General features: G+C 34.5%; 1 protein-coding gene across 8 annotated transcripts in view; it reads left to right on the forward strand.

The window, feature by feature from the left end:
- Positions 1 to 12,773, forward strand: part of CCDC91 (coiled-coil domain containing 91) — a 332,875-nt gene that overhangs the window by 123,966 nt on the left and 196,136 nt on the right. For all 8 annotated transcript variants that reach the window (XR_005379978.1, XR_005379979.1, XR_005379981.1 and 5 more), the window contains 2 exons: positions 311 to 514; positions 1,265 to 1,369. Coding sequence is in view for 4 of the 8 variants with exons in the window: in XM_038577155.1 (XP_038433083.1) it covers positions 311 to 514; positions 1,265 to 1,369 (309 nt within the window). In the remaining 4 variants the exon portion in view is untranslated. The remainder of the gene's footprint in view (positions 1 to 310; positions 515 to 1,264; positions 1,370 to 12,773) is intronic.

The following is a 12,773-nucleotide window of genomic DNA, read 5'->3' on the forward strand; positions in this document are numbered from 1 at the left end:
CAGATGTGTCTATACTTAATTATATGCTTATAAGCATAAGAAAATGTTTTAAGTTTTTAGTGCTTTGCTTGCAAAACAAATGCTTTAGACTCTAAATTTTAGAGGGAATTTTGTTTCTTAGTTGCAAAGATCAGGTTGTTGTAACAGTTTGAGGTCTTCTGTTGATTTACTTAAAGGGTGAAATAATTTCAGAACCTTTGCTACAAGTTAATTTCCAAATGTGGTTTCTGGTGCCCTTTGGATGTTTTCATTATTGGTACAGTGTAAACTTTCCCCTCTTGTGTATTTTTTTTTTTTTAATGTGGTTTAGATTCAGCAATCAACACACACTCATCTGGATATCTCACTTTTTCCATTGGGTTTAAATGATGAGAAAAGTAATGGAACAATTGCCCTTGTGGATGATTCTGAGGATCCTGGAGCCAATGTATCAAACATACAGCTTCAGCAGAAAATTTCAAGTCTGGAGATTAAACTCAAAGTTTCTGAAGAAGAAAAACAGAGAATTAAAAAGGTATATTTACATTTGCCTAAAACATAAATATTTGAATTACATAGACTTGAAATTGGATCCCAATAATAATCCCAATCTCTGATTAAAAATTTATGAGAAGATGCTGTCTTCCCTTGACTATAGATTTAAATGAGTTTTATGAGTTTTTTACTTAGAAAATTCTTTGATAAGCAATTGCTAGTTTTAGATATGTACTTTTAAGGATATAAACATCTTCTACCAATTTTTTTTTCCTCTAATGCTTTTCTTCTGATTGATTTTTATTTACTTTGGAAACAGGTAGTATTATATTTTTTATACAGATTAGAAGATTTGTAACATTGATATGTTCCTATGGGAAGTTAGTGGCCTGGGATATTTGACAAAAGTACTTAGATATACAGCTGTGTTGGTAAATTATTTATGTTCTCATTTCTCTTTCCTATAAATATATCTATAAAAATACCTTTGCAAATTTATAGAAAGTATAGGTAGATATGTGGAGATAGTTTGTGCTGATTGCAGTTAATTTAGATGCTATTCATTTATTAGTGAGAATAATTTTAGTGTTATATCAATGTTAATACAGGTTTGGAAATGAGAGTGGAGCATATAGTCTGTAATACTGTTGAGCTTTATTTTTTTTATTATTATTTTTTTTTACTGTTGAGCTTTAAACCATACTTCCTATCAGTTCTTTCCTTACCATATATTTTCTGGTGTGTTCATTGAAAAAACTGAATGTATCATATGCTTGGATTTTTCTTTTAGGATGTGGAATCATTGATGGAAAAGCACAGTGTCTTAGAAAAAGATTTTCTTAAAGAAAAAGAGCAAGAGGCCATTTCTTTTCAAGATAGATACAAAGAACTTCAGGTAAACCCTGTGAAATGCTTTAATTTAATTTAATATGCAGGCCTTTTATGGAAGCATGTAATATATTTTCAAAAGGTATTTAATAATTACTTTATGGAGGATCAGATGCTTGCTTCAGTATGTAAAATATTAACCATCAGTGGATGAAGATGATAAATGCCATTTTGGAAAGTATGAATGTATGAGAAGCAATGAGGGTTAGTTGAGACTCAATTTGGTGAAAGATACTATTTGTGATGGATAAAACATAGAAATTGATATTCTGATTTTTCTTACTGTAATTACATATGAAGAGTTTGGAATCCTCAAACTTCCAAACTGAGATATTTAACCTTTTTCATAAATTGTAATCAATGCCTCCCCCTCTTCACCTCATTTCCTTAATCAACTTGTTTCTTCTTCAGTCTTTCCCATCCCAGTAAATGGCAACTGCGTATTTTCAGTAGCCAAGGCTGATACCCACATTTACCCCATGTCTGTTCCTTTCACAACTTGTTGGCTCTACCTTCAAAATGTCCAGGTTTTGACTGTTTGTCCTTAGGGTCACTGCTAATGCACTATTCTAAGCCATCCTTATTTCTCCTTTGGAATACTAAAGGATCTTCTAACTAATCTTTTTGCTTCTGTCATTGCCCACTTACAGACCATTCTCCACATTGCAGCCACTGTGATCTAATACTTAAAGCTGAGCATGTCCTTTCTCTGCTCTTAAACCTTCATGGCTTCTCATCTTACCCAAATTAAAAGCCAAGTAAGTCCTTAAAATGGTTTGCAAGGCAGTCCTCGTCTTTTCCCTGACTCTTTCTTCTCCATCATTTTGCCTTATCTCTATGTCTGGAACACTGTTCCCTCAGTTATTTGCATGGTTTTCTTTTCTATATTATTCAGATCTCTGTGCAAATATCACCTTATTAGAGAAGACCATTCCAGACAATGCTGAGATCCCTGCCAACCTTCCCGTATTCTGTTTTGTTTTTCTCATAGCACTTTTTACATCTGACAAACTATATATTTACTTGTTTATTTGCCTCAATCATTTTAATGGTCTCCTAAGTGGTCTTCTAGCCTCTACCCTTGCTCTTCTCCCTAATGAGTTTTTATTTCAGCAGGTAATGTTTTTAAAAATGTAAATCAAATCATTTCCCGACCTCAATTCTCAGTCCCCATCCAATGTAAATCTTCTGGCTTCTCCAATTTTTCCAGCTATTTACTTACACCAAACTTCTTACTTAATAAGGTCCAGGTGAATGTGTGAGTCTGTGTCGAGGAGGGCATTCCTTGGCTGTTGGAGTGGTGAGTGGAGGGAAATGGTTTGTGATTCATTCACAGCCTCTCTGACTGGAATGCTCTTCTATCTGCAAAGTTCTGTCAAAAAAAAAAAAAAAAAAGGAAAAAAGCAAAACTTGAAAATAGGGAAAAGGGTGAGCTGTATTCTTTCAGTGTGTTATGGGGAGATTGTTTAATAGACTTTGGATTATTTAGGAGAATGTACTTTATTAGATTCACTGTTTAGTACTAATTAGAAGTCTCAGATATATTGACATTACATGTTAATTAGTTAATGTCCCCCCCCCCCCCGCCAGGAGACATGTAAGTAATTTCTGTTAGAAAAGATAACTTCAAAAATGCTCTTCATGGGGCACCTGGGTGGCTCAGTAAGTTGAGCGTCTGCCTTTGGCTCAGGTCATGATCCTGGGTCCTGAGATCGATTCCACATCAGGCTCTCCACAGAGAGTCTGATTCTCCCTCTGCCTAGGTCTCTGCCTCTCTGTTTGTGTCTCTCATGAATAAATAAATAAAATCTTTAAAAAAAAAAAAGCTTTTTATTGTCCTGTAGAACATTGGCCAGTTTTGTCTCCAACCTAGCACTCTTTCTTAGTCTAACACACCATTATTTAAATTTTATATCTATATATCTTCAAATGCTTTTCTAAGTAATCTCAACATCTGATTACTTCAGCCTTAACATAAGTTTTTCAATTATTAATAAGTGAGTAGAATAAATCTTTGGCATGTGTTTGGTTTGTATTTATGAGTCACATTTTAACTTTTTGAAAATTATACTTTTAACAACTCTCACTGATCTCTAGCTTCCTTCAAAGAAATACTTGCTCAAATGCTACCTTCTTGTGGATGCTTTCCTTGACCATGCAATAGATAAGACACTCTGTAAATGCTTAATATTTCCTAGCTACCTTTCTTTGCTTTTTTTTCCCTCTTCCTCATAGCCCTTATTCACCTTTTATTTTGTTTTGACTTGGTTATTTTTTTCCTCCCACCAGAATGTAATTTTTATGAAATTGGGAACTTTACTTCCCAGTGCTTAAAGCAATATCTGGCATATAGTACGGACTTACTTAATATTTTTGAATGAATGAATGAATGAATGAATGAATTCACTAATATAATGCAGCCTACTCCCCAAGGGCTAATTATGTGGTGTACAGCCACACTTACCAGCCCCATACTTGGAATTACAGTGTTTATATATAGGAAGATGCAATACTGAATACTGAGAGAACTTTGTTTTTCTTTTTCTGCCTGTACCGTGACTTATTCTGGGCCCTCTAATGAGACATATACCTTTGCAGAGGTATAATAGACTAAGAAACTTGGTCTATTAATGAGAACAATAACTTGAGATACCATCTAAGACCTCACATACACTTTGAGCTTTCCGTAGTAAAGACCAATATAAATCCCAAGTGGCATTATAATGATTGTCATACTGCTTTTACTATTGACAGTGATAAAATAAGTTGAGTCTTCAAAACTCATATTCAGTTTAAAAAGATCATTTATAGGAAACAGTGCTTCCAAAGAAAACTTTTTTCAGATGATTTTACTTCTGTTCCAGGTAGGGTCTCTCTTCTTTTTATACTACATGAGTAAAAGGGTCAGCTGACTTTCTCTCATCTCATCTTGGCCAGATAAGTGATAGCCAAATATACTAGGAGGTCTCATAGCTGGATTGAACTAAAAGGCAAGCGTGCTATTTAGCAAAGTTTTTTGTTGTTATAGTTCTGCAGGTCCACGTTGTTCTCTACCTTTTTTCTTCAGTCTGTTTTCTTCCTGCTCTTCAGTTTGTATAATGTTTATTGTTCTATCTTGTTTACTGATTCTTTTTGTGTCCCTTCCATTCTGCTTTTGAGTCAGTTCTTCGCTGTTTATTAGTTTTGTATCTTGGAGTTTTAAAATTACTATTTAATTCTTTATATCTTGTATTTCTTTGCTGAGACTTTCTTTTTTTCCTCATGTTTCTATCATGTTCATAATTACTTACATAAGAAATTTTATGATGGTTGTCTTAAAATCCTTGTCAAATAATTTTAACATTGGTGTCAGCTCATTGCTGTCTGTTCGTGGTCTTTTCTAATTCAAGTTGGGGCTTTCCTGATTCTTGGTGTGATGAGTGGTTTAAATTATATCCTATGTATTTTGGGTACTTCATAGGACACTTTGGATCTTGATTAAACCATGGATTTTGATGGGCTTCCTGACACTGCACAGTTGGGGAAAGGTTGATGCCACTTTAATGTCAGGAGCAGGTTTCCTACTTTGCTGCCTTTGACCTTCTGGGTTGGAAGGGTATCTCCTTAATCATGGGGAAAGTGGGATTTCAGGTCCCTTGTAGGCATTGGCTGATATCACCATGCTTGGCAGGGGAGGCACTTTGTTATTCTTCCTCATGTGCTTGTATTGATAACGTAGAACAGATAAGCCTTGTTACCTCTGAATGGTTGAAAAGTTCTGACTTTTTCTTACACAGGAAAGGAAAGAGAGAGAGAGCGAGCCTTCTCATGTCTAGGTGGGGATTCAAGTCCAACAAATGCCTCTCTACTTGGTTTTCTCTGCTCTCACCCAGAGGGCTCAGAGGGGTGGGATGGGAAACCTCCCTACAGCTGGTCACAGTGGAAGTCTGAACTTAGCATCCTGGCTTTGGCTTGTAGAGATGGATATGGGGTATTTTTCTTTTCCCATGGGGTTCGGCTGTCTTCAGGCATTTATTATTTACAGGTTTTTGGTTCTGCTGAGTTGTCCCTACTGTGGTCCTTTGTCTAAAGAGGAACGGCTTTTCTTGGGGTGGTTTTTGTTTGTGCCCATCAGTATTTCCTGGTTGATGACCATTCCAGTACCCAGTTTGGGATATATGAGGGCTAAGAAAAACCTCACAGAACTCAGTGCTGCATCATTCCTCTTTGTCCCCAGGTCCCTAGATCTCTCTTCTTGCCACCTTCTAGAATCATCTTACATTTGTTAAAATATAATGTCTGATGTGTTAGCTGTACTTACTGAGAAAAATAGGGAGAAATGCATCTACTTCATTTTAGTCAATAAGTGCCCTAAAAAAGAACATTGTAGATTTTACATAATCAGATTTTGGAGTCATTGTAAATAGAGGCAGGTCAAATAAAAATATGGATAATTCAAACTGGGAAATAATTCGTAAGTCTCTAGTTTTGCTTTATATCTACCAAGTTTGTGCATGTATAGGTGTATGTGTTAGACTTTCTGAAAATATATTTTTGATAAAAATATTTAAGTTATATTGTATAGACCAGATTCATTAAGAATTTAGAAAATCTTGGGTTTAGTATTTCACCTCCTTTTTTATAGTCCACATCCTTCTGAGGATATAGCCTTTTTTTCAAACTTATACAAAGCTAGTTCAATCTAATAATGTTTTAGGAATAAGAGATGTTACTAAATTTGTATCAGACGAGGCCACTGTCTACTAAATATATGTATACAATGTATACAATGAAATATTAGCAAAAGTGAATTTTTAAATAGTGGATACTTATTAAATTTCTTGCTTAATATGGCTTTCAGATATCTGAAAGTCAATATATTTTCTGTAGAATATAGCAATTCATGTATTTTTTATATTAAGACGTATAACATATAGATCTTCTAAATATTTTTGTAGCTCTAAGAAACAAAATGTTTTCTGTTATTTATGATGATAGGGATAATATATTGGTGCCTCTCTGTGGTATCATAAGTAAAACAAAACATTCAGGAATATATAGTACTGACAAGACTAGATTAAATTAGCTGAGAAGACTTTTTCTTAAAAAATGTTAGTATGCTTATGTGTTTATATGAATAATATGTTTAGTGTGGAAAATATGGACAATTCAGAAAAATAAAAATAGAACAAAATTCATATCTATTCATCACCATAGACAATGCAGGTATTTTCATGGGATCTCAAAGTAGATGGCTTGAATTTTCAGTTTTGCAAATAAATCTAACTCTACTTAGATCATTATTAGGTGTGCCTCAGTTAAGATTTAGTCTAACCAGAGAAAAAGTAATGAATATAACGTTTGTAAAACCTTAAATAAACTTTTTTTTTTTTTTAAAACAACATTAACTATTATAGAGAATTCTCACAGTGTTGTTTTATGTGATATGGTTTAATTACTGGGATAGGTGGCAGGGTGTGAATGTGCCTAGAACAGAAGGAAACAAGGAACACTGTGAACTCTGGAGTACAATGGGGGTGTGCACCACCTCTCCTTTCCTGTTCTGTCCCGGGTGTGTAGCCTAACCAGAGGAAGAAAAGTGAGTCATGCTGCGTTTGTCAGAAGTAGCTATGTAAAGGACTTTTTATGAAAGGTGAATAGAGAACTCATCTTAGTACAACTTGGATTCCAATTTCTTTTGTCTTCTTTCTCTGACTCCCATAGCAAATTGGTCTGCATGTGTGACGAGCACTGAAGAAACTTGGCAGCTTATCAGATTGCACATCTCTTAATGCTACCCCATTAAAAAAAATTGAATTAACAGATGCATTACCATCTCTGAATAGTTGTCAGAATTGGTAGCTATGGCAAACTTTAGGAATTTTCTGTATAAACTTTTTAAAGACCTGGCCTGTTCTTCTAAATGCCGTTTCCTATTGAAATGCCTCCTGGTTATAATGTTAATTATTCTGTTTGAGAATTAATTAAAGCAAAACAAAAACAGTTTTGTGAAAATACAGTGTTTCATTTAATAGTGTTTAAATTGGCCTCATAAGTGGACTTACGCTGCTTCAGGTTACTATCTATATTCTGTCGCTGATATGAATAGATACCATTCTTTTCTTATTTTAAAGATTTTATTTATTTGCTTATTTATTTAAAGAAAGAGAGAGAACATGGGCAGGGGAAGGGGCAGAGGCCGAAGGAAAGAGAGAATCTCACGCAGGCTCCATCCTGAGCTTGGAGCCTGACCTGTACCTCCATCTCACAACCCTGAGATCATGACCTGAGCCAAAGCCAAGAGTCAAATGCTTAACCAACTGGGCCATCCAGATGCCCCAAGTAGATACTATTCTTTTTTTTTTTTAATAGATATTATTTTTAATGTTAGATTTGAGCTGTGGCTTGATACCTCTGCTGGTTTACCTTGATGATCCAGTATGTGAGGTAGCCCAAAATGTAGTTGCAGTCCCACCAAGAAGTAGAGTATGCTGACGGAAGTACAGATTAAGCATACCTTGAAGACATCCTGTTCATTCATTTAAGAATGATTAACAACAACATGAAGAAAAGGAAAAAATGAAAGGAAAATAAAGATTTTATGTTCTCTTTGGTCTCATATGCCTTTCATTTAATACTGTATTTTAGATTGGGTGAGATATTGGGAAATGAATACATTTCAGGTGTTAGGAAACCTATCTTCTTTACAACCCCTAACACAAGAGAGCCATTACAACAGATGCATTTAAGAATTGTTTCTTATTCCAAAATAAATTGAATTGTCAAATCCAGTGTGAATTTGGAAGACCTTTTTGTCAAACTGTATTAGGACAGTAAGCATTGAAGCAAAAGATTCATATATTTTTTAAAAGTTTATTCAAGACAAGAAGGATGAATTATATATAAAAATAAGTGCCATTTCTTTTAAAGATTTTATTTATTTCTGAGAGACATGGAGAGAGAAGCAGAGACATAGGCAGAAGGAAAAGAAGGCTCTCTGTGGGGAGCCTGATGTGGGACTCGATCCCAGGACCCCTGGATCATGACCTGAGCCAAAGGTAGATGCTCAACCACTCAGCCACCAGGTGCCTCCAAAATAAGCACCGTTTTAAGGAAATGTGTCATTTATATATTTCTTTAAAATAAGACTTTTGTGTCAAAGTAATACACTTACAATATTGCTTTATGTAGTAGTTTTCACTAATTTCTTCATTTTATCTTTTACCTCTCTCTCTGATTTGACTTCTTTTAAATTTTAAAGTAGTAGTCCTCAATCACCGCTCACATTAGAATCTCTAGGAAAGCTTCTAAAAATGCTCAAGTAAGGAACGCCTGAGTGGCTCAGCTATTGAACATCTGCCTTTGGCTCAGGGCGTGATCCTTGAGTCCCGGGATCGAGTCCCACATGTCAGGCTCCCTGCGTGGAGCCTGCTTCTCCCTCTGCCTATGTCTCTGCCTCTCTCTTTCTGTGTCTCTCATGAATAAATAAAATCTTTTTAAAAAATGCTCAAATATTATCCCACCCAGTTAAATAATGTGATAATGTGTTCAAGTGGTTCAGATGTCAAAAATACATGTAGTAAAACCGGTATATGTATAATGAAAAGCCTACTCCTCATCTTGTGCACAATCCACCTGGTTTCTGTTCCTCACAACAGATAACACCGTTGGTTATATTTATCCAGAGTCTTTTATAATGAATAAAAAAGCCAACTATAAAGGGATGGATGGATGGATGGATGGGTAGATGGATGGATGAATGAATGAATTGCCCTTCCCCTTTTTATACAGATGGTAGTATACTAAATAAATACACTTTAATTATTTAATTTTTAAAACTTTCCTCTTCCCCCTTCTTATTTAAGAATATTTATTAGAGGTGCTTCCATAGTCATGCATTAAGAGATTTCTTATTCAGTTTCCTTTTTTATGGGTGTCTGAATATGGTATTCCATTTTTTCTATTATGAAGTATTGCTGTCAAAGAATTTCAATCTTTTTTATCTTTTAAGTATTAATTTTCTTTTTAGACACATTTCTAATTTGTTGTTCTTTAAAGTCAATAATTTTATTAGAATATGTCATAGTATAGGTTAGTCTGGTTTGATTTCTCTAGATTCCCAATGTGTCCTTTTAATATATATGGTTCCAATTCCTTTTTTAGAATTTCAGGAAGCTTTTATTAAATTATAAATTTAATCATCATTTTATTACCTATTTTTTTTCTCTTCTGGTGACTCTTACCTTGTGTGTGTTGGATAGCATTTGTCTTCTATGTTAGCCTTTAGTTAGTTGAATCCTTTTCATTGCTTTCTTCATTTCGTTTTGATCTAAGACATGTTTCCCTTTTTATTTTATTTCTCTTAAGGAACTTTAAATTTAGCTTATTTGATCTTATGTTCTTTTATCTTAGTCATCATTTCCAAAATGATTCATTCTGTTATAATTCTTTTCTGAAATTTCTATCATTTGAGTCCTTCTATAGTATGATTTGTTGTTCCTTAGTTTATCACATTCTTAATATCTTTTAGATCACCTTGATATAGAAGTATAGAGTTTTAAATTTCTTTTTTTTTAATATATATTTTTGCTGTGTGTTTATTTTCTGTAGCGCTGTTACTCTCTTCCTTCTTTTATCTATATAATCTATGGGATTTGACTTTAATACTTTTCTGTTACTTGTTTTTATGACATTAGTTTTCTTCAACTTCTAAAAGAGGAGTGATTGAAGATAGTTTTATCCCGTCATAATTCTGTAGTGCTCCCATGTTTTTGTCAGATTAAAAAATTATTACCACATTTTCAGATTTTTGTGACTCTGTCCCTTCCACTTCTGTATTGAAATCCTCTTTTTCTTCTCTCTTTAGTTTCTGGCTTGGTCAGTTTGGAGTCTATTCTCAGCTATTTCTCTTCAGTCTGGAGCTTTCTTCTGAGTTTGTCAGACCCAGTGTATCCTGGGCCATTGATACCTTACTGAGAACCACTTGTACCTAGTCCCTATTAGAATTTATATGCCCTTCAATTTCAGTTACTATCCTTATATCAGCTTGCTGACCTCTCTGATTAGTATGTTAGCTATTTTGGAGTTTGCCTATCTGTGTGATACCCTAATGCTTTCATTTTTCTTCTTGCACAGAATCTATTACCATGCAGGTCTTAGGACGATTTGCAGTTTATCTTGTCACATTTATGGTGTCTATTTTTTTAATAGCTAATGAATATGAGTTTTTGGTTCTACTTTTTTTTAGGTGCTCTGTGTTTTTTTTTTTTTTTTTTTTGTGAGAGTCTTTTGAGAGACTTGAAAACTCTACCACCACTATTGCCATATACGCACTGTCCACGCACTGTTAATTATTATTAAAGGGAATTATCTGTGATAGGGTTACATGTATGCTTTTCTTGGGGATACCACTTCCTATGGAATTAGGAGTAGTTTGCAGGGAGTTGGAAGTCTCAGTCATACTTACCAAAATTTAAGGGAAAAGACCATATTTTGGTTTTGTGTACTATTGTTTGATATTTGTAGATACCTGTGAAAATTGTTGAAGTGAAGAAGACGGTGACTGGAAAATTAAAAAACTACTTGGGAAACTGCCTTATTTTTTGTTTTTGTTTTCAGATTTATAGAAAGTCAGTTATATCACATTTTCCGGAGAGTCACTAGATTTCTCATGCTTCATTCCATTTTTTAAGTGAAGATGAATAAGTGAAGATTACTTTAAAAAAGTAATTTGAGGAGGAGGGTATTTACGAGCATATCTATGGAGGTACTACTCATTTGTTCCTTTGTTTTCTCACAGGTAACTTTGTTTGTGCCTTTTTACATGTATCTGTGGATACAGACCACAACACCATGGTTGATAATCCTAATGAGGACTTTAGGTCATTCCCTTCCACCTCCCCATAATATTGTCTTGAGAATAAACTTTGCTTTGTATTATTTCGCCTCATTCACAGTCTTTATTCTTAAATTTAGCAGTTAGCAATCTTTCCTTAACTCAGTCTGCAACTTTTTTTTTTTAATGAGGATCATTTTTAAAAAATAAAAATTATTACATTTTGCTTTCAAAATTTTTAAACAGCTTAAGCTCTTGTTTATGGAAACTCTAGCTTGTTGGATACAGTTTAAATAATGACAAAATTATGTACATTTTAAAAAGCCCCACCTCATTTTATCATCAAAATAGGCAGTTTTTATTTTTTTTATTTTTATTTTATTTTTTTAAAGATTTATTTATTTATTCATTCAGAGAGAGAGAGAGAGATAGGCAGAGACACAGGCAGAGGGAGAAGCAGGCTCCACAGGGATCCCGTTGTGGGACTCGATCCCGGGTCTCTAGGATCACACCCTGGGCTGCAGGTGGCACTAAACCGCTGCGCCACTGGGGCTGCCCAATAGGCAGTTTTTAAAAATTTAAATCCAATTAGCCAAGATATAGTGAATGATTAGTTTTAGATATAGAGTTCAGTAATTCATCAGTTGCATGTAACACTCAGTGCTCATCATATCATGTGCCCCTTTCCCCCACCTACATCCCGTCCAGCAACCCTCAGTTAGTTTCTTATAGTTGAGTCTCTCATGGTTTTTCTCCGTCTCTGATGACTTCCCATTTCCTTCCTTTCCCTATGATCCTTTGTGCTGTTTCTTATATTCCACATATGAGTGAAACCATATAATTATCTTTTTCTAATTGACTTAATTTATTCAGCATAATACCCTCTAGTTCCATCCACGTTGATGTAAATGGTAGGTATTCATCCTTTCTGATGACTGAGTAATATTCCATTTTGTATGTGTTTATGTGTGCACACGTGTGTGTGTATTATCCTATTTATCCATTCATCTGTCAGTGGACAACATCTGGGCTCTTTCCACAGTTTGGCTATTGTGGACATTGCTGCTCTAAACACTGGGGTGCAGGAACACCTTTGGATCAGTACATTTGTCCTTTGGGGTAAATACCCAGTAGTGCAATTGCTGTGTTATGGGGTAGCTCTGTTACTAACTTCTTGAGGAACCTCCATACTGTTTTCCAGAGTGGCTGTACCAGCTTGTATTCCCACCAACAGTGTAAGAGGGTTCCCCTTACACATTTGTTGTTCCTAACTTGTTAATTTTAGCCATTCTGACTAGTGTAAGGTGATATCTCATTGTGGTTTTGATTTGTATTTCCCTAATGCCAACTGATATGGGGCATTTTTTTCATGTGTCTGTTGGCCAAAATAGGCAGTTTTAAAAATAAATCAATACAGTTTCTTTAGTACTTTTCTACCAATGGGAAAAATGTATACTTTAAAAGTGGATTATTTGTTACTAAATAACAGTAGTAATAAGAAAATTGAGCTTTTAGTCTCAAAAAATGTCAAGATTGGGGACATTTTTGAAAACAGATAAAATAGGTAAAGTTTTTGAAATTTAATGCTCATTCATAT

This window comes from Canis lupus, chromosome 27, assembly GCF_011100685.1.
Source record: "Canis lupus familiaris isolate Mischka breed German Shepherd chromosome 27, alternate assembly UU_Cfam_GSD_1.0, whole genome shotgun sequence".
Classification (NCBI taxonomy): domain Eukaryota; kingdom Metazoa; phylum Chordata; class Mammalia; order Carnivora; family Canidae; genus Canis; species Canis lupus.